This window comes from Epithele typhae, assembly GCF_022376455.1.
Source record: "Epithele typhae strain CBS 203.58 chromosome Unknown BXZ73scaffold_69, whole genome shotgun sequence".
NCBI classification, from domain to species: domain Eukaryota; kingdom Fungi; phylum Basidiomycota; class Agaricomycetes; order Polyporales; family Epitheliaceae; genus Epithele; species Epithele typhae.
Window position 1 is genome coordinate 41,612 of NW_025954260.1, and position 20,855 is coordinate 62,466.

Below are 20,855 nucleotides of genomic sequence, written 5' to 3' on the forward strand. Positions count from 1 at the left end.
GCTCGTGAAAAGTCGTGATACAGGCGTGTTACATCGCAACGCGAAAACATAAGGATCGTGAGGATCGAAGACGGCACCGCGGTGACCGCAGCGAAAAAGTGCGCGGCGCTCCGCTGACGATGGGAGTGCACACACAACACCCCAAAGTCAGCGCCGCACAGGCATTCGTGCGATCGAGGCGCGGCCCCCCGCACCAAGCCCCACCGGCTACTACAGCTGGCACAAGGACAGCTGCAGCACGCACTCGTCCGACGGGTCCGAGATCTGCAGCAGGCTGTTGAACGTGTGCGGCTCCGGGACGCAGTCGACGCGGCGCATCTCCTCCCAAGAGTGCCCCGAGCCCGCGCGGCGGCGCATCCGCATCGTCACCTCCCCGCGCTGCACGAGCCGGCGCTCGACGCCGTCGTACCGCTCGGCCTCGGTGAGGCGCACGTTCAGGTACCGGTAGAGCTGCTCGAAGACGTCCTTGAGCAGGACCGCGCCGCCCGCGCCGGTGCCGGTCACGACGCACGGCGGCCACGCGGCCGCGCCCGTCCGCCAGTACGCGTGGAGCATCGGGAGCTCGACGCGCACGCGCGGCACGGCGGGCGTCGTCGCGGGCTCGTGGAAGTGCTCCTGAGCGAAGAAGTGCATGCCGTGCGCCGGCTCCGGCGGGAAGCGGATGTCCCAGAGCGTCCGGGAGGCGTAGTCCCACGAGGCCGGGTCCGCCGGGAGGAGGTAGCGGTGGAGCACGTACCTGGCCCCGCGCCGGGACGGCGGCGGCGAGGGTGGTGCGGAGGGGGCGCGCGTCCACGGGGTGTGGCCCGCGCCCCCGGAGATCTGGGGGTACATTTGGAGGGGGAATCCGGGTGCCACCGGTGCCGGTTGCTGGGCTGGGTAGTGTACGGGCATTGGGAAAGCCACGGGTGCTTGCCCCTGGACGACATAGAGCGGTGCCGAAATGGCAGCCAGCCCGGGGTACATGTGCGCTGGAGCTTGTGGGTGGAGGTTTGCCGTCGGCCAGGACGGTGGCACGGGGGCATACGCGGGTGTGTAGACGCCATGTTGGGCGCTGGTGTTGCGAGAAATTGGTTCAGGAATGTGGGCCGGAGGGATGACTGGGACATCGATGACCGGGTCATCGTCTCGGAGGTTGCCCCTAGTCGGCGTGTAAAACGGGCTGCGGTGATCCTTGCACAGAATGATAAGACTTGTGCGTGGACGATCATGCAGCGTAGACACTCACCTGCAGACCATATTTCGGATTCAGCTCCAGATGCATCTGCGATGCGAATGTCAGGACCTGATGCATATTGTGACTAAGAGGTCATCTTACTCGGAGATTCCGTCGCCGCTGCATCTGCCGCTCCTCCTCTTCCTGTTCAGCGCGTCGTTTTTCTTCTTCAGTCTGGGAAGGTGGTTTCGCTCGTCGACGGCGTTCTTTCTCTCGCTCGCGCTCCTCTTCCTCCCGTCGCTCTTCCTCCCGTCGTTGCTCTTCTCGTTGGCGCCGCTGTTCTTCACGCTTTGCCTCGGCATCCCGCTGTGCCGCCGCTTCCTCCACGGCACGACGTTCCTTTTCTTCCCGCCGGATGCGACGTCTTTCCCGCGCCCGGTCTTCCTCTGCCCGGTGAAACTCTTCCTCGCGAAGGGGCGCCTCTTCTTCCTCGCGACGCGACCTTTCTTCCTCGCGACGCGACCTCTCTTCCTCGCGCCGACGCGTCTCCTCCTCGCGACGCGCTTCTCTCCTCTCCCGCCTTTCTCCTCGGCTCCTGTCACGTTGTATAGGCGGAGGAGGTGGCGCCGTCGGCCCGCTGTTCCTCGAGAACGTGGTGGCTGACCTGGTGAACGAGCTGGCAGAGGACAGCTCTCCCTGCGGTGGTGCGTGTCAGTCCTCCCGCGTGCCATCGGCTGCATCTATAGCCATGCCCGTGGCGCACCTGTCCGTAGAGCAGACGGTTTGTCCAGTTCGTGTGATCGTGGTGGGTCGCGCCTCTGATCCGGTCCTGCGGGCCGTTTCTCGACCTTGAAGTCTCGGTGGCGGCGGCCTTGGGTGCCTCGATGGCGGATGCCTGAGGCGCACGAGGGGGCGAAGGAGCCGGCTCTTGCGTCTTAGCGCTGAGATCTCGAGAGCTAGTCGAAAGTGCTTGAGGGGCGGCCCCCTTCGTTACCCGAACCTCGGCGAGACGTGTTGGGGCTCCGTCGTAAACAACCGAGACCTGTCGAGTACGTGGTGAGTGGACTGAAGGGTCGTTACACGGATTCTCGTCGCCAAAGAACAGTAGGATGCAGATAGGAAACATGGCAGACGAAAAACAAGAGAGTGGCGAGGGAGCGCCGTCTTACCTTCAGGTTGAATGGGCGCTTAACACGGTTTCTCTGGTCCTCGGGTGGCGGCGGTGTGTCCTCACGACGGCTCTAAACGGCATATTACTCATGAGACAGGAAATACGAATCGAGACGGGGAACACTCGCCACGCTTCGCGCCGACGGATCCGTGCGGGACCGCATCTCAGGCGTTGCGCTCACGGGCTCTCGGCGCGTACTGTGGACTGTAGGCGCGACGATGGTCAGCATCGGTCCACAACGAAACGGGAAGAGCGGCCCACACGTACGCTCACTGCGGTTCCGAATGTATCCCGCCGCGATCTGGCATTCGGGCCTGTGCACCGAGTCGACGACGCACCATGGGCAGCGCGTTGCCCGCCACTTGGAACTGGACGGCTGCGCCGAAGCCTGCGCCGGGTTCTGCGCGACGAGATCTCTCGTTACGGGGCATTGCGGCTTGTGATACACGGCTATCTCGCACGAGCCGCAGATCCCGCACGCGAGCTCTTCGCCGGGTGTCGTCGCGGTCGGAGGCTGCGGGGCGTCTCGGTGGCGAGCGCGGCGCGACGGCCCGGTGTCCGGCTGAGGGGACGGCGCGCCAGTGTGCGACGGAGGGGGTGTTGGTGGGGGCACGGGGTGAGGCACAGGTGCAGATGTGGGCGCGGGCGCGGGCGGATGGGGTGCAGTAGCTGGCGCGCGCGAGGGTGGCGGAACGTGCGAAGGAACGCGAGGGCGGGGAGACGGGGGGCGACGAGGTGGCGGGGGCCGGGACGGCGAAGGGGGACGTTTGAGTTCCTTGCTCAGTACCAGTGGCTTCTCTGGGGGAATCAAATTTTTTTCAGGTGGAAGGCCGGACAACACTGAGGAGCGCAGCTTGTAAGGGGGTGGAGGTTCTATCCCCGGAGATCCTACAGAGTCGCTAGGGGGTCTGAACCTGTGATGAATGAGTGTTACGCCTGGGGAGAGAGATGCAGGCCACCTACTGATTGACTGCGCGGAGAGGGCGGGGCGGAGGGCGTCTCCTCGGCCTCGCCTCAGGCGGAGGCGCCGTAGGTTCGTGCCCTGCACGAGGCGGCTCCGGTGGTGCCGCTGAGGGAGGCAGAGGGTTGGTAGGGGCAGAGGGAGGCGGTTTCTTTCTGAGAGGAGGCTTTGGTAGAGGATTGCCGTGGGGGAGGCGGACGCTGATGGGCGGCGAAAGGATGTATGGATCGGGCACCACCCGGGGAGGAGACTGTATGCCCTTCAAGACTTTCTCCTCTTCGCTGGACATGAACCGGCGGCGGGTACGACAGAAAAGCGCGCGCCCCAACCCTTCAGACACAGAGCGCAACATGCTCTTGGAGCGCACAGGCGGGGAATAACTGGGTGCGAGATTGATTGGCTCAGCCTATTGTGTGTGCGATGTTGACTACTCACTGATCAGGCGGGCCACCGAGACACTTGTACCCATCGTCGTCGTCGTCGTCGTCGTCGTCGGGCGAGTCGCTGCGACGAAGTTCTGGAGAAACGTTTGTGTAAAACAACGTCTGATGAGAAGGCGGAGAGTGACAACATACCCACACGTCGCTCGACGGCTTCCCTGGGGGGTGCTGCCCACATGTCTGACCCGTCCTGTCGACTGTGTGACGTCGGACCAGAGCAGACAGCGGAGGAATGGTGAGCAGACGCGAGAGAGGAGAGACGGAGGAGAGGCACCTGGTCGGATCGCGATGATACGTGCGTGCCCCCACGGGGATCGGATGGTGTGATGCATGGGGAACGCGTGTCGGATGCTCGGCCGCGTGTTGGGAAGGTTGCCTCGGACGCGGCCCGGAATCGGACTCGGAGGAGAGGGCATCGTCCCGCTCTAGGGCCGCAAACGCTGTCTGTTTGGCGTTCCGCCTTCTGGGAGCGCGGCCTCGGGTTCTGTCGTGTATGCAGCCAGAGTGAGCATGTGACATGATGCGCTTGATATGCACGATGAGAAGATAGGTACGTGACAACGTACCCGAAATGAAGGTGATCTGGATCTTGGCGTTGAGTATCAGGTTTGTTTTTGTGAGCTGTGTCGCCATGTGGGAGCCCCATGCTGTAGCTGGGCAATGGGCTCGGACACTGGTGGCTGGTGGCAGGGCAAACATTTTGTACGGTGATCGAGGCCTCGCGGTGAGCTTCGAGAAGATCACTAGCACGAAAAAAACAAAGGACTCCAGAAGAGAGAACAATAACACCAATCAGCGGAGGTCTTAGCGAGACACAAGACGTAGAAGTTCGGGTTCAAGAACAAATGAGCGCCAGCGGTCGCCAGGAGAAAAGTGGGTACGTAAGCAAAATTATAACATGGCGCCTATCATTACGCAAAGATCATCTACAGGCTAACACTAGTAGGCAGGTAGGTGAGTATCTCCATGAGATTAGGATGAACAGTGCAAAGTACTGCTCGGATGGATCATGAATGTCGTGAACACGAACGCAGAAGTTGCAGGAGGTGACAACTGGGAAGATGATGCGGGCATTCCTCCACCAGGTGGAATGTTGCTATTCCCATCCCATGCTCGTAAATTGTCCCGGAGGTAGGTCCGGCATGAGGCCAAGGTTGAGCCAGGGGGTTACGACGTTGCGCTCGCAGGTGTGCATGACCCACATTCCCCAAAAGGTGTGCCTCTCACCCAGGCAGTCGACGCGACGCATGCCTCCGCTGACCTCCACCTGTGTGATACCAGGGCTTTGGTCGCAGCGCTGATAGAAAGCTTTCTCAGCAGCTGCCCAAGCTTCTGGCACAGAGGACCTGAAGTCCAACATCTCTTCGTGCCTGACTTGTTGATGGAAGAAGTCGTAGATGGCGTCGAGGACATCGCCCATGGTCACCGCCTCCGCGGACGCGGGCTTCTCGACCAGGATGTCGCCCCAGCGGTTGCTGAAGGCGCTCACGATCGTCGCGTTGTACGAGATCTTGACCCACGACAGCCCGGGGACCGTCGCGGGCTGTTTCCGGTACTTCGAGCAAAGCCGCTTGGTCTGCGCGTAATGATTCCTCCGTTGAGCGAGGCGAGAGGGTAGGCGGATGTCCCACTGGAGCCAAGGTAGGTTACCGTTGGCTTCGTTGGGAGTGAGAAACATGTGGAGTGCTGGGCCTTGGCTTGACCACGGTGACACGGGAATATGGAGGACTGGAAACCATCCGTTGCGATCGCTCGGGGAGGGCACGAGGCGGTTGTCCTTCGTAACCCAAGACTCGAGTAACACCATATACGTTACGCCATGGTGAATCATGGTCAGCGGAAAATGTCCCGCGGTAGGATGCCACGGCGTGGGTGCCCAATCCTCGTCAGGGCATGGGAGACCACATCGCGGGAATAGTCGACCCCCCAAGAAACGCGTGGCCACGACCACGTCTAACCAGCTCACGTACACTGGCCCAACGTCCCAGCTGGGTACTTGAGGTGACGAGCCCCAGCTCGGAAAGAGTGCGTGAGGAGTGCTGGGCGGAAACGTCTGAGGTAGTGGCCAAGGCGCAGGGGGTAGTGTCGTCGGTTGCGGCTGTCCTTGCCATCCCTGATGAGGGGGAAAGGGGGGCTCCGGAGGTGGACCAGACGGCTGCCTGGTATCGTTGCGGGCGTTTGCCGGCTCTGGGATAACAGGGATTGAAAATACTGGCGCTGTCATACCCGGCTCCCTCGCCGTGGCAGCAGCCGAAGGAGGGAGTGGGGAACGACGGGGCGCTCGTCCTGTACACTGAATGTTAGATGGAGATGATAGCGGACTGGGGATCGAGAACGTACGTCTCTTCCACCGGGTTGTGGGACAGTGGCGTTTGCAGCTACAGCGGGCCCATGCTGCCTCGCCTCGCCTCGCGAACTCTTCTCGTGGCGGCGAGACCTGCGTCGCTGTACGCAAGATGAATTAAATTGTGGTTTCATGACGGCGCATATCGCATACCTCATATCACTTGGGGGCAACGACAAATTGGGCATATGTATGTGTATGACTTCTACACGAGACCCTTGAGCTGCGGGAAACAATCAGCATCATAACTCCCCCAATCCGACTGAGACACTCACACCACAAGAGTGACGCGAATGGCGCGAGGCATTGGTGTGCCGATGCGGCGTTGAGAGTTCAGGGCAAAAAGGGTAGTGTCGCACTAGCGCATTACATCCCTTGCACCGCGTATAGGTGAGATCCGGGGAAGGCGTTCGAGGACCATCACTGCTCGACTCTCGAGGGCCTGTTGAGCTGGAGCCGGATTCGGACGTCGAGGACCCGGGGGGCGAAAGGGGTGGGGTGGGCGGTGTCCTATCCTGGTACTGCACCGGAGGCGAACCGGCTCGTTGTGATGCTCTAGGTGGATGACCGTGGGGTGCAGGGGTCGGCTGGCGGGGTAAAGGGCGGCTTGCAGATGCAGGGGTCGGATGGTGTCGCCGGTTGCGGCGGCGTCGAGCATGCGCGGTTTCTCGCCTGTTTGACTCATCGTCGGAACTGCACATATGGTCAATGAGTGCTACTTCCTCCCAACAGCGCGGGACAAACTAACTTTTCCGCAGCGGGAGAGTTGTCGTGCGTGACAGGCGAGACCCTCGTCGAGGGTTCTATTTCGATGTTCCAGGCCGGCGGTGAAGGTCCAGAGCCGGGCTGCCAGGTTCCTGGGACGCGCCGCGAGGGCCCAGGAACGGGACCAGCAGCAGCGTAGCCATGCGTGCGGCGAGTATAAACCCCAGCAGGACTGTGTTGCGCTGCGTAAGCAGAAGTAGAAAGTAGTCCGTGGATAAACGTACCCTTGTGGGTGGTCCCGGACAGGATCTATGATGAACATGCGTTCAACAGGATTGAGGTGGACATCGCGAGGAGCGCCGGGATAACGGTTGTAGTCGTAATGAGGCCCATAGTTAGGCATGCCAAACGGGTGAGAATCCATTAGTGCGAGATTAATCGCTCAGGTAGGAGACGAGGAGACGAAACGGGGATGATGATGATAATGATGGTGGAGAGCGGTGGCGTCTTTTGTACTGGTACGACCCTATTCGTAGTTTCGGTGGTGTTCTTAGAGCCCGACGAGAGCCAAATTCCCTGCACCCAGATTCAGGCATCTTGAGGTGCGGCCTTAGCAGATGAACAACAACACCTGGAAGGAGTGGCCGTGGCGAGGGGAAAGACAACAGATGGGCGCCAGTGGAAGCGGCAACATGGCGCCCACAATGGTTACGTGAATGCAACGGATGTCGTCGAAGTTTGAGTGAACAAAGAATGCTAGGTACAGTGCAATAGCCGTGGTTCTCTGTTAAGATGGTCTATTATCAGCTTCTGGAGGTGGCAGAAGAGCGATGTACCCACGGCGAACAAGCGTCACGCGGGGATGGGTGTCCAACTTCTGGGGCGCTTTTACCCATGTACAAGAGCGTGTTCTGCCATCTCTCTCGTGAGCCCCCGGAAGTTGGGATATCCAGAAAGAAAGAAAAAACTTGCATTTGAAGCGTAGGTAAGTCAGGTACATGTCCGATCCGGGCTTCCTCCTACGATGGACGTGCTGATTTCCGCAAAAGCCGATGTGGTACCGTAAGAAGTTTCTCAGAGCGCTGAGTCGACGGTATGAGCAAACCGTTCATGCACAGCACTAGAGCCCTCCTATCAGAAGCAGACGGTGACAATTCTTCAGGTGGTGCTGAAATGACCTGGACAATGCCCTGGGTTTCGACGCTGTGGATCTCGATTGTGCCGTTGGTGAGTAGGGTGGTGATGTACGGGTAATCGAGGGCTACCAATTCCACGTCAGCACGGGGTACAGCAGCTTCTACAAGACCAAGTTCGAATATACGCACTGATAGAGACAGGATGGCTTGGCCATTCCAATGTCCCGCGAACAGGATCTCCATCGCCAGTGATGAATACGCCGAGGGTACTGGCGCCGGTCCAAGAGAGGATGAGAAATTCGTTCTCGCTTATGACGGTGATCGATGGTTTCATGACAACAGAAGGGTCTGGAGCCTGCGAAATTGGGAGGAGAGGAAGTTGTGAGGCCTGTTGAAGGTCGACCATGTTGTAATTTTCTCGGTCGGCGACACATAAGTATTTGCCTGTTCTTCGCGCGTGAACCCCGCCTGACGGAAATGGGATTTCCTAAAATCGGAGGAAATCAATGAAGGTAATTGCTGGGATTGAAACTGCTAGGGTTTACCTTCTGAAAGAAGAGACGTTCTCGAAGGCTGTAAAGGGAGATATTACCACGCTTCACGACGCAGAACTCGATCGGCTCGACGGGAAGGGGGATTTCGTTGGCGAACTGTGGTGGCCGTTTGAGATGCTGCTCATCAACTGCAAAAGCGATGACGTTGCGGACGGGCTTGATGGCAGTGTGGGGGACCATGTCGAGGGATGGAAGGGTATAGAAGTGTATTTGGCGGTCTTGCGCAGTTCTCAGTGAAAATTCTTCAAACCAGGTGAAGATCAAAATACCTGTCAAAACCAATGCCCTTGAAATGCTAGGCGCGAGCACGATGTCGTCAATCGGCTTGTCGTTAAGCACCGTCTGTCGAGACAATAGCGTGTATGAGTCTGGCTGATGCATTCGTAAGCACCACTTCGTCGCCATACGATCGAATTCATACCGCTCCTGCATTTGCTTGTAACGCAAATCTCAGTAGTTCGCCATTAGAACTTCCGACGTAAATCTCTGAACCTGAGAGGGCACGTCAAACACACTGAATGTACCCGAAGGCACCGTCTTACCAATCGCCTGAACGCATCGGATAACAACAGGACGTCCTGAATCTCCTGGAATGTCCGTCAGTGTTGTAGGAAATCTTGTCCCGGAAACCCACACTTACGCACTAGACTGTCAACGACTGCAGAAAGCAATGGTTGCAGCTGGTAGGGAGGAACGTCGATAGGATTTTGGGGGGCCAAAGTCATCGTGCTGGGGAGACACTTATGGCTTCACCTTAGTGTTCTCGAAGCCAGTTCTCTCGAGTTGGAGGCGGAAGTAGACACGTGTAGTGGTGGAAAGCAGTTGGAATAAGGGCGTCTGTGCCTTGCATTATGGCGCGCCTCCGATCAAGCGCGTATTGACACTCCTCCTCATCCTCCTCCACCCAGCTTCCCAGCCCCTCCTTCCGTGCAGTGCTCATGCACAGATAATGGCGACCCCCCAGTACCCAAGCTATCCGCGGGCGAATGTGCTCGTTCTTGGATCAAATGCCGTCCAAGCCCTCCTTCCTTCTACACTCATCTCGCAAGCGGACGCTCTCCTACTCGCTCACCGCCTCGAAGATGTTGCGGACCTCGCCGAGCAGCAGCGCAAGAAGCTTCAGAGTCTGCTGAATGCTGAGCTGCACGACGTAAGCAGCCCGCGCCTCCATTCTGCGTCTGCTGACATCGCTTTCAGGTAGATGAGCTTCGCTATGTCAATCAGAGACTCGGCCTCCAATACTTCATCGAGACCTTGTTTGATGACGCCGGGAAACGAATATACGAAGGCGAGCTCGACCCGCGGGTGCTTGTCAACTACTACCCCGAGCTCCGAGGCAACCTCTTCTCTAAGGACGATACCGTCGACGTCATGGGCGGCATCGCAGAGCACCTACCCACAGAGGACTCGGTCGACGACATCAGTGAGTCCGTCAGTTCCACCCGTTCCTCCTACGATAGCTTTGTATCATACGATTCGTGGTTCTTGCAAGTTTCGCCGACCCTCCCCGTATCCACAAGACTCTACGGAGCAGAGGCACTTGCCGGCGTCCAGCGCATGTTCCCCGCGAGAGCCCGACTCCGTGGCCCCCGTCAACCGCCTTTAGACAAGCACTGGCATGACAAGCCCGGTTCCGTGCCTCGCGTTGAACGAACGCTGTAACAGCCATCGTCGCGTCGAGGGGCGGAAGCCCTCGCGCACGATGGCGGCGCCGGCAAGCCTTTCTCTCTTCTGCGGTGCTACACCATTCCACCCCCTATTGACTTTCTTTCTGTCCCGCGCTACCGCCCCACCCCCACCCCCACGCCCCCGCCTCGCTCCCTGCTGCTTCCAACTACCCCACCCTGTGCCGTTCCCGTCTCTCGTCGGGACTGATGTAGTTGCTCAAAACCTAGTCGCGAACTACTCCCCGCACCTCGCGCCGAACACGCGCGAGGCCCCACCGACTGTTGAGCTCCGCAACATCCTCGGCATGGCCGCACGCGACATGCTTGAGTCGTACCTGCGCAAGTGGCGGAGGAAGCTCGTGGTAGACATCGACGTGCGACACGCGGAGGAGCTGCGCAGGGTGCGTGTCATGCGTCCCTTCTCGACCCCGCTAACGCGTGGCTGTATAGGTGGTGGACACTGTTCTAGCGAAGCTACACGTTGCCACAGGGAAACTGCCGGACTTGACGGCGCTCATCGACCAGCCGAACTCCATATCGCTGCCAGAACTCGAACCGGAGCTTATCAAGTCGCGACACATTGGCGCGCTGTGCAAGCTATACGAGCGGACTGGCGATATGGAGAAGTTGCTGCAGACGTGGTCAAGATTGGCGGATGGCGAGCTTCTGGACCCCAGCGTCGAAGACCCGCTCTCACGAATATTTGACCTCTTGGCGGAGAGGAAAGACAAGGCACTCATCCAGCAATGGACCCCATGGCTCGTGAAGAAGGACTCGGATCGGGCTTTGAAGGTATGTTTTCTCTGGTCGTATGCGCCTACTTCTGACTGAGGTCGTACAGCTTGTCACTGCGTCTATGCCGACCAAGCGGAAAACCGACGACGATAGGCAACTATTGCAACAACTGCGTGATGCTAATCCGGCGGCAGGCGCGCAGTTGCTCGAGCATCTGGTGGTGCAACGACGAAGCACGGTACGCGACCTTGCACCGGAACCCGTGGCTACGCTCAACGACTTCTCAGGACGCGGACTTACACTCTGAGCTCGCGGCTATTTATGCTGACCAGCTAATGTCGTTCTTGGAGGACGAGTCGATATCCAAGTTGTGGCGTGCAAAGGGTGCGGAGCATATATAATGATCCTGATGCCAATACTGACGATTTCGCAGTGTCTTCATACTCATCGAGCCGAAGCGATACTCCCTTCATCGGCTACTTTGTTTCCACCACACCCGATTCAGAGTCGAAACGCGCCCGGATAAAGACCGCACTGTTTCTGCAAGGTTCATCACATTATAACCCGCAAGAGATTCGAGATCGAATATCGGGCCGCGCGAAGATCCTGCAGTTGGAGATGTCCATCTTGGAGGGCAAGGCGCGTCACGTCTCCTACACTCTTTTCATGTCGTCTCATGACCCCCTATCCAGCTTGGGAACCATCGCGTAGCACTTTCAACTCTCGTGCACGACCTCAATGATTCGACCTCTGCGGAAGCGTATTGCACGTTGGGTGGAGAAGTCGTATCGGCGAAGACTGCGCTGCAGATTGGCGAGCGCATGGACCTTCAGCCGTGGGCCGCGCTCGTCACGCCGCTGGCAGCGCCCGGCAAGCAGCAAACAACTGGTCGCAAACAGAAGACGGTCAGTGACGACGTCAAGAAGGATCTCGTGATGGTTCTGCTCGAGGTCTACATGAGCGGCGGGTGAGCAGTTCGACAGGAGTGTCTATGGGCGTCGTCCTCATGCACATATAGCGAGGCAACTGCGGACCGCACCGCGCAGCTGCTTAACTCGCAAGCAATGAACCTTGACGTGCTTGACGTACGTGCTTACGTGCTTCTCGTGGCTTCTCCCTGACCCTCTTCTTGCACAGGTGACTGCGAGGATTCCACCCGAATGGCCATTGCGGTCCTCTCGACCTTCGTCACGCGCTCCCTTCGGCATACCCTCCACGCCCGGCACGAAGGTCAAATTGTGAAGGCGATAAACGGTGGGCAGAACCTTGCCGTCGCGGAGCGAACATGGGCCATCATCCGCGAGCAGGGGGCGATGGTCGAGGAGGCTGCCGACGATGACGACGATGACGGGGAGAAGCTCGGCCTGGAGCTTGGGGAGCCAGTGGAAGGCGAGCCAGCATCGTTCAACGAGAAGGCGGTGCTGCACCAAGTGCACTTTGCGGACGATGTGGAGGATCTCGGGGAGAGCACAGGAGAGAGCGATGACGAGGGGGGACCGTGGACTCGGAGGAGAAGGACATGCGGACACCGACACATACGCACGAGGGTTACGATGTAGTGACATGAGGCGTGGGGTTGTGCATCTACACCGTTATTACACGGATCACTTACTTGAGACTATGGAAGCCAAACTGAAGCTAAGCTGCAAACAATATTGGTTTGCGCATGGCGCACGTGACCGAGTCGCGCGTGCCAAAGAGTACCATCGCTGGCGCAGCGTGGCTGACCCAGGCTGACCTCACTTGTGCACTCCACACTCCCCCTTCTCTCAACACCCACCCCGTCGCTCGTTACCCTTGTACACTACGACCTCCTAGCAAACATTAACTTCAGCCTCGCTCCCTTTCCCTTCACTGCTTCGCCATGGGGCTACTGAGTCGATGGTTTAAAAAGGTAAACCGCCTCCCCTCCCGTCCCCCGCCCCCCGTATCATGCTGAACGCACCCGCAGAGCCCACCCGAAGACTACGAGGAGGCCCTCGCCGAGCTCGCCAAAGACATTAGCAAACGCCAGACGCGGTTGTCCGAGATCCGGCTGCGTGAGCGGCGCGCCACCCTGTTGGTGTCCGTGTATGCCCTGCTCGGATGGATCGCCTACACGAGTCTGTGGTACATGGACTTCCTCCCGAACTTTACCTCGCAGGGCCGCCGGAGCAGCGCGGAGAAGACGGCCAAGGCGGCGCCGGTGTTCATTGGACCCATCATGTACGTTTTTGTCTTTCGTCTTTCATTGTGGCGGTTGGTTTGGTCCTGTGCCCCGGGGAGGGGATTGTGCGCTTCGATGGAGGAGGACTTCCTGTATCCAGAGCGTTGAGGCTGTTTGGCGGAACAAGGCGGGTATGCTGCTGCTGCTGCTAGCATTTCAACCGTTCATATCCATGCGGCTCGAAGTCGGCCGATATACTCTTCCTGTTTTTGGAAGACGCTAATTGTGCTCGTGATTCGTGCAGCATCCTGTTTGTACGGAGGATTGTGCAAATCTGGTATACCCGAATTGGTGATGCCGAGGGTACGTCCAGGACCCACCGTTTCCCCGCTTTCGAGCTCATGATTATCCCTTGCGATCACAGAGAAGATCCTTGTCAGGCGGCGCACGCAACAGCGGGAGAAGATCGAGGAGGTTAAGAAGAAGACGAACTACTACTCCATGCGCAACCTCATTGAGCGGTATGACGAAGGCGAAAGCCCTCGCCCTCGTGGTCCACCCGGCCAGCCGCCCATGGTGGTCAAGAGCCCAGTGGTGGTCCCAATGCAACCCCAAACCCCGCAACGGAACCTGCAGGTGGACCCAAAGACACCTGCCACCGGCTCGTTGACACCGAGTCTGCAGCAACAGCTCTCCCGTAGGTCCTGTGCCGCACCCCTTGTTAATTTGTAACTCAAGTGCGTTCCCAATGCAGCCTCGCCGCAACGCCCCCTGCCACCACCGAGGAAGCAGTGGTACGACCGCGTCGCGGACATGATTCTGGGCGACGAAGATGCGTCCGGACCTGGCGCAGCAACGCGCTATGCCCTCATTTGCCAAAAGTGTTTCGCGCACAACGGACTGGTCAAGGAGAGCATGTGGGAGGATGCACGTACGTTGGATCCCCATCCTTGCTACCCCACCCATCGGATCCTCATTGTTGTTCGACGCTACAGAATATGTGTGCCCCAAGTGCGGCTCCTTCAACCCCTCCGCCCGCGCTCTCCGTGATATGCGGGAAGGGAAGACGCGCGCGCTCCCGCACCACCCGGTGCCGGGGTTGGTTCAAGCAACATCGCCCCACCAGTGCAAGCAATGCCGCGCAAGAGCTTTAGTCCACCGCGGCCCGCGCCTGACCAGGACGAAGGCACGAGCATGGATGTCGACTCGTGATTGACGGTCTTCCGATCGGCCCGACGATGTCGAGGCAGTGGTGTCGGGTCCGGATCCGTATATGGACACCTCTTCTCTCTCCTTCAGGCATCTACGTTCTCGGTCGAATTGTTTTGTATATGCATACGCGCACGCAACATCAGCAAGTAATGGTGTTTTTGTCTTTGTGTTGGACCGAGATACGCAAAAGTCGTGCGACGTGCAATGGCTCACAGCAAGCAGAGCATGAAGCACTGTTGTTCACGACGTCGGCATACGCTCGGTGACTGTCTTCTGGCGTATTGCGTTGCGTGATGATAGTGAGTCGTGACTACTGGTGACCAGTGACTCATGACGGTACCCATTTGATGGAAAACCTGTTGGATGTTCACCATTTCTACCAGTATAAAGGTGTGTTTGCCGAGCCCACGTATGTCGAGTCCGTCTCACTTGTCCTGCGTTCAACGTCTCCATCGTCTGACGGCCGTATGCTGACACAACGTACTAATACATCGCACGGCGCCGGAGGTAACGGCGACGTGACGATCACGCATACGTGACTGGGACTCCGGGGACAGGACGAACAGTTCTCCACGACCACATCACTTGATATCCATGCCACTCGAACCCCCGTCTGAGTTCACTTCCCCTCACACCGTGCGATGTCAAATCGCCTTTCTCACCACCTTTCTCAACTTCGCCCGCCCACCAACGACAAGTCATACAACAGGAAGTACGGCAGGAAAGCCGGCGTATGGCATGCACCTCCTTCATCCTGGCCACCGGAGATGGGAGAAACGATCGGGTGGGAACCGAGGTCGTTGCTGTGACTGGCCGTACAACTCGTCAAGAGATCAGTGCGCTTCTCTACCGTAACGTCTCCCAGCACGCAGATGCTTCCCGCACTTCTCTCGGTCCATTTTCGTCACCCTTTGAGGGCCGTTCGCGTGACGGCCTTGAATTATGCGTCGGATTATGAGCGGAACACAAAAGTACGTCCGTGTTTTGTATGTCACCACATTTCGACGACAACGGGATGAACGCTGTTCTCAGGGATTTCGCTGTCAAGTTCGAGCACACGTACAGGACGTTGTGAACGTGGCCGAGTTCTTCGTCAAGATCTCTCCCGATGCTGTTAAGCCAATATACCGCACGTATCTCTTGGCCTTCATCGCCCATCGCTGTTGCGTCAAGCTAGCCTTCCGTATCGAAACCGGCGAGCGGATGTGGCGCCTCGGACAGCATCCCACAGCTTTCATCCACAGCAAGCTCACCGATCCCGACACTAAGATGCACATCCCGCCTGGCACGGTGGTTCCCATGCCGCGCACCATGCAACCAGATCTCCATAACGGGGGCCTCTTCATGGATCCCTCTCATCCATCGGTCACGAGAGGCTACGACTCCTACCTGGTCACAAGAGAGAACGCTCCCAAGTGGGCCAAGCTACTTTGGCAGTCCGTCGACGCCATGGACGGCGTTCTGAAGAAAGTCAAGGAGGGAAACGCCACGCCACAGCTGTTTTTGGATTTCGATTGTGCAATTTCGCTGCTGAAATTTCTCGTGAGGAGTGGTGTCCTCAAGCATATCGTCGCAGGCGGCATCAAGGATGACTTGAACAAGGCGCGCAGCGTGAAGCGTTCTGACCTGGAGAGTACGTGCGTCGCGATTTCGTTTTGTTCGTGCTAAGTAATCTACTCCCTTTCAGCCATCATCCGCGAGAGTCGCAAAAGTGACAATCGGACATCTGGACAGGGTGTGTTCTCGTTCCATTGATTACTCGATGTATTCCTCATGACCCTTTCAGGCGACGATGCTCTTGCCTCAGGAGCCGAGCCGTCCCGGCTCGAGGAGGACGAGTCGTTCCTCGAATGGGATGAATATGGTGAGACCGTCCGCCAAATCGCACACTGACCGTCAACCTGTTCAGCTGCAGAGGTATCACTCGATGGCGGAGAGAAGGACGACGACCTCGTCCGATACCTCAAGACCCTCTACATCCCCGACGACATCGCAGACGTGTTCATGAAGTTGTCGTCGCCGACCGACCCTCCGCACGTGACGGTTGTACTCGTGGACGCGCTCGCGCCGTTGGATGATCGAGCGTGCGTGAAGGCGGACGACGGGCCCCCCACGGCGTTGGATGACGCATCGGGATCGGGGCCCTTCATTGACGGTCTTCGGAGGACATCGAAGCCGTCTTGAAGAAGAAATTTTCGAACTCGAACCGCACAAGATCCAGGAAGCTTTTGACAAGGCAGCCGAAGACGTCGAGAAGGCAAGTGTACATGCCGAGTCCGCGCTCATGGCGCATGCACTGTTCGTGCACAAGAACATGAGTTCCGTAACACCGTCGAAGGAACAGTCAACAGAGGCGTCGAATCTTGTGACGGAAATTCTCCAGGTGCGACTCGTTCACGCGTCCGTTGGTGGTCGATTCCGGACATTGACCCTCTTGCACTAGGACGACGAGATCGCCATAGGCGTCAGCAAGAGGAGCTGCTTCTGTTGCGACCTCCTCGCCAAACTCATCGCGGAGCGTGAATCCGCGGACCTCCAGTTCGTCCTCCCGGGCACGCATTCGACTATCTACCCTTGGTACCCTCCACCCGGGCTTCCGATCGACATGCTGCAGACTATCAAGGACCGCTTGATTGAGTCGATGAAGAAGGTGCTGGAAACTGCCATCGACATCGAAGCCAGCTCGACTCAAACGACACCGTTGCATTCTAACGTTTTATTGCCCGGGCGGCCTATGGTGATGGAAGATTATCTGTCTGAGATCAGCAGTTAGTCATTCGTTGGTACGATGACGAGACAATTGAGGTGTTTTGAGTTTTTACAGCAGATTAGGTGGTGCTACCAGTCACCTCGCAGGCGCCTAGCGCGTCCACCATGTACTTGTAGTCCCCGCTGTGTCGGCGACGTCCGCGGAGCTTCTATACAACAAAAACCCTCTTTTATATCGTCCGGCACTCTTCTGGCACACCCGTCGAGGCACACCCTATCATCGGCACATCGTGCGCTCTCACTCCCACCAACACCGACCACCGACCACGGAGACAAGATGGGCACACGCCTTCCCCCACGTCCACGGGCTGTCGCTGTCATGAGCCGTCACTCCATCGGGACTGGAAGCCTCACAATAGCTGCTGTGTAACCGCGAAGGTGTTCGACCAAAGTACCAGACATTTCACACCATCGTCCACGGATGTGTACCGGCAGAGCAGATACGTCCGAACGCGCTCGAGGCTCTGCTGCAGCTTCCGCCTGGTCGTATTGGGAGGGCGATGAGGAAGGTGGACCGCCGTGAAGAGATTCGCGGTGCGGGCGGGGATGCTAGGTGAACGGTCGGTCAGGATTCCGGATACGCTCCTTTCGGCAAGTTCGTTTCTCGCAGCCGGCACTGCCCGCCCGCCTACGCATACCCAAAGCCCTGCCACAGTGCCTATCGCGCGCCCTGCGTTCCGGCGAAGACGCGCGGGACTTTGCCGAACTTGAAGTCGCCAGGGGCGGGGTACTTGAATTCAACACCTGCTTGAATGCCCGCCGCTTTGCCCTTGGAAGGTGCAAGCTGGGTGGTGTTGGAGGTGTCACCGTGCCTGCAATTGCCAGGTGTACTAAGACGACGTGGCAAAGCGAGAGAGTGAACTTGGCAGTGAAAATAGCCAGATCAACAGATATAAGCCTCGTGAGAGCCACCGTTCCCTATCTGGACGCCCTTCCGAGGACAATCGCGACTCGGGCTCCGGGAGGCTGTGTCATACCTAGGTGTATGTGGATTTCCAGGGGAGAAAGCGCTTGGTCCCTGTAGTGCCTCGTCCGACAAGCGCGATGAACGACACAGGCTTCCACGATTCATCGCCGGCAGGGTCAGTTGACGGTCGAAGCGCGCGTCGAGGCGATGACGTTGACATGCACGAACCTATATAGACAGATTCGCCGCGCACAGACACTCTCAACACACCCACTCACACACCCCTATAGCCTCATCCCACATACCAGCGTCCCTCGATACCTTAGTCCTCCCTTCCTTATCGCTCGACTTTCTTCCCCTCGTCTCCCACTTTACCCCCTAACAACACCATGTCCAGTGTTGGTGATGCTACCACCATCGTGGAAGGCCCTGCCTCCCGCTCCCCTCACAGCCACCCCCGCAACGGCAAGGCCAAGGGCGCCGACGAATTCCTCAAGGTCCCCCAGGCGAGCCACCTCCCGTCGGTGAACTTCGCGACCAACGTGGACTACATGGAAGAGGAGCGGCCCTTTTTCGTCAAGATCGGCAAGGACGGCCTCATCGGCGCGCTCCAGAAGCTCGACCGCCAGCTGCGCAACGTGAGTGCCTTCCCACCCGCGCGCAGCCTCTTGTCACTGACCCCGCCTCGTGTGCACACAGGAGAGCCGCGTGCACGTTCTGTCGAGGAAGGTGCGCGTTCGAGCACCGTGCCGTGCGCGCTGTTGCGTTGAGCTGACGGTTTCGTGATGGGCAGCGGCCGACGGACTGGATCGGGAAGGAAGTGACCCCTGGCCAGATCGGCCTCATCAACCACGGTGGCTTGCCCAAGGTCATCACGCAGGCGGGGCGCTACCCCGGCTTCCCCCTCCGAAACTGGTGGGCTCGCTCATGGTGCGGGACGTGTGGATGTACGTCCTTGCATGCCACATGCTCTTCTCACATTCGATACTAACATTTTTGTTACCAATAGCTTCGGACTCGGTTATCGAGTTCAACGGTCTCACCGTCGTCCAAGTGTCCCAGAACCAGGCCGCCGTCGTCTCTGACCCGCAGAACCATGTGTTCGTGATTAAGAACTCCGGGTTCGTCGCGTACGCGATCGAGGGCACGTACAACGTGCTCTCCATCGTCGACCAGACGCACCTGCCGACGATGATCAAGGACCCGATCACGAAGGTCGTGCTTGGATGGAGCCACGAAGTAAGGATGAAGAGCAAGACCGGCAAGGGCAGGACGGACGAATATGTCGTTGCGCTCTTGTACGTGCGATTTCGACTACTGTTTGACAACCCGCCGCTGATCGTGCCGCTGCAGCTTGAACATCCCCGCGAACAACTGCGCGATCTTGCAGCAGGGTGACGACCTCGAGCTTTTGTCGGCAGGGCAGCACTTCATCACGTCGCCGAACGTGACCCTCCGCGGCCTCTTCACCCTAGGAGAGAACCAGATCGAGATGCCCACGAAAGACATGTGCGTCTGCCACGCAGTGAATGGGGCTCGTAGCGTTCTCGTGCTCATCCCACATGCAGCTTCACTCGCGATCAAGTGCCCGTCAGCTTGACCATCTACCTCAAGTGGTAAGAGACGCTGTTTGAAATGTTCTTGTTTCCTCTCTGAAACGATACCAGGCAACTGACCGAGCCGCTCAAGCTCACCACGCACGGCTACAACACCCCCTACGACGCCCTCCGGGACAAGACGCAGTCGATCCTGACCCAGATCGTCGCACACCTCGACTACAGCTCGATGGTCAAGCAGCGCTCGCTCGGCCCGGACAACTTGGACGACGGCAGCGACGCGTCCTCGGCGTTCCTCGACGCGCTCCGCACGCGCGCGATGGACGACCTGCACATGGCCGCGCTCGAGTACGGGATCGTCATGAAGGACCTCGGTGCGCCCCCCCCCCCTGCTCCCCTGCCGCGGCCACCCGATGCTGATCCCCCGCGCACGCCCGCAGCGGTGATCGACCGGCAGTTCAAGGGCGACATCGCCCAGACGATGGACAAGCTCACGACGCGCGCGCTGCAGGCGCAGGTCGAGGCCGCGGTGCGTCCCCGCGCTCGCTCGTGCCCGGCGAGCGTCCGAGTGCTGACCGGGGGGCCTAACAGAACGTCGACCGCGAGAACAGCAACAAGATCAAGCAGGAGGAGGGCGCGCTCGCCGTCGCGCGCATCAAGGCGCAGTCGCAGAACGTACGTCCCCGTCCCCGTCCCCGTCCCTCCCCCCCGCTGCCCCCCAACACTGACGCCCCGCCCGCCCGCAGACGTCGGCGGACGCGCAGGCGTACTCGGTCGTCGCCGCCGCCGAGGCCGCGGCGAAGCGCACGCAGATCGAGGCCGAGGCGCAGGCGAAGGCGACGCGGCTCGCGGCGGAGGCGGAGGCGGAGGCGGTGCGCATGCGCGCGGCGGCGGACGCGGCGATCGCGGACGCGTACGCGCGCGAGATGCAGGTGCGCCGGACGGAGGTCGCGCGCGTCGCCGCGTTCGGGAACCGCGCCGTCTTCGTCCCCACGGACGGGCTGCAGGGCGTCGGGGGCGCGCTCGTCACGGGCATGGCGGCGGGGATGGGCGCGGCGGAGGGGAGGAGGTGAGCTGGGAGCGGTCGGGGGTATTTGTCTGGCCTGGGTCGTTGGTGTGGCGATGGTGAAGCGGTGCCGGCTAGGCCCTAGGTGCTCGGCCGGGGAGTGTTTGAAGTTGTCGCCTGCGTTGTTGACTGAACTCTACTATACCTTGTGGGTGGACATGATATTCAGATTGCATGCTCCTACTTGGGTCCGAAAGCTCGGTCTCGTGCACAAGGCTCTCGGAAGGCGGTGGTGCAAGGACGTTTGAACAGACGCTACGTCCATGGGGAACCACCCAGTCGAACAAGCGAGGAGAAGGCCGAACCGCATCTTGAAGGATTGGCGGTGCTTCG

General features: G+C 59.2%; 6 protein-coding genes across 6 annotated transcripts; 3 read left to right on the forward strand and 3 right to left on the reverse strand.

Moving 5' to 3' along the window:
* Nucleotides 1-210: 210 nt before the first annotated feature.
* On the reverse strand, nt 211-2,755 carry BXZ73DRAFT_105647 (uncharacterized protein; the record flags this gene model as incomplete). Its single annotated transcript, XM_048016339.1, has 5 exons — nt 211-1,170; nt 1,226-1,261; nt 1,316-1,357; nt 1,917-2,195; nt 2,663-2,755. The coding sequence occupies 5 exons, from the start codon at nt 2,753-2,755 to the stop codon at nt 211-213; spliced, it is 1,410 nt and encodes a 469-aa protein (XP_047873464.1).
* Nucleotides 2,756-4,821: 2,066 nt separating this feature from the next.
* On the reverse strand, nt 4,822-5,403 carry BXZ73DRAFT_53544 (uncharacterized protein; the record flags this gene model as incomplete). The annotated part of the gene is made up of 1 exon (XM_048021018.1): nt 4,822-5,403. The coding sequence occupies one exon, from the start codon at nt 5,401-5,403 to the stop codon at nt 4,822-4,824; it is 582 nt and encodes a 193-aa protein (XP_047873465.1).
* A 2,390-nt stretch (nt 5,404-7,793) lies between these two features.
* Nucleotides 7,794-9,189, reverse strand: BXZ73DRAFT_53520 (uncharacterized protein; the record flags this gene model as incomplete). The annotated part of the gene is made up of 7 exons (XM_048021017.1): nt 7,794-8,035; nt 8,100-8,397; nt 8,456-8,682; nt 8,734-8,836; nt 8,886-8,956; nt 9,007-9,042; nt 9,105-9,189. 7 exons carry the CDS (start codon nt 9,187-9,189, stop codon nt 7,794-7,796), a joined length of 1,062 nt encoding a protein of 353 aa, XP_047873466.1.
* A 224-nt stretch (nt 9,190-9,413) lies between these two features.
* Nucleotides 9,414-13,180, forward strand: BXZ73DRAFT_92415 (uncharacterized protein; the record flags this gene model as incomplete). The annotated part of the gene is made up of 11 exons (XM_048026354.1): nt 9,414-9,614; nt 9,662-9,887; nt 10,345-10,532; nt 10,582-10,923; nt 10,973-11,104; nt 11,154-11,250; nt 11,300-11,505; nt 11,559-11,833; nt 11,885-11,951; nt 12,015-12,296; nt 12,818-13,180. The coding sequence occupies 11 exons, from the start codon at nt 9,414-9,416 to the stop codon at nt 13,178-13,180; spliced, it is 2,379 nt and encodes a 792-aa protein (XP_047873467.1).
* A 3,502-nt stretch (nt 13,181-16,682) lies between these two features.
* Nucleotides 16,683-16,997, forward strand: BXZ73DRAFT_53519 (uncharacterized protein; the record flags this gene model as incomplete). The annotated part of the gene is made up of 1 exon (XM_048021016.1): nt 16,683-16,997. A coding segment is annotated over one exon (315 nt), but the record flags the coding sequence as incomplete, so codon positions are not given.
* Nucleotides 16,998-18,289: 1,292 nt separating this feature from the next.
* Nucleotides 18,290-20,529, forward strand: BXZ73DRAFT_92417 (uncharacterized protein; the record flags this gene model as incomplete). Its single annotated transcript, XM_048026355.1, has 10 exons — nt 18,290-18,538; nt 18,600-18,629; nt 18,694-18,847; nt 18,910-19,198; nt 19,254-19,409; nt 19,469-19,516; nt 19,568-19,830; nt 19,897-19,985; nt 20,048-20,131; nt 20,203-20,529. The coding sequence occupies 10 exons, from the start codon at nt 18,290-18,292 to the stop codon at nt 20,527-20,529; spliced, it is 1,689 nt and encodes a 562-aa protein (XP_047873469.1).
* Nucleotides 20,530-20,855: the final 326 nt, after the last annotated feature.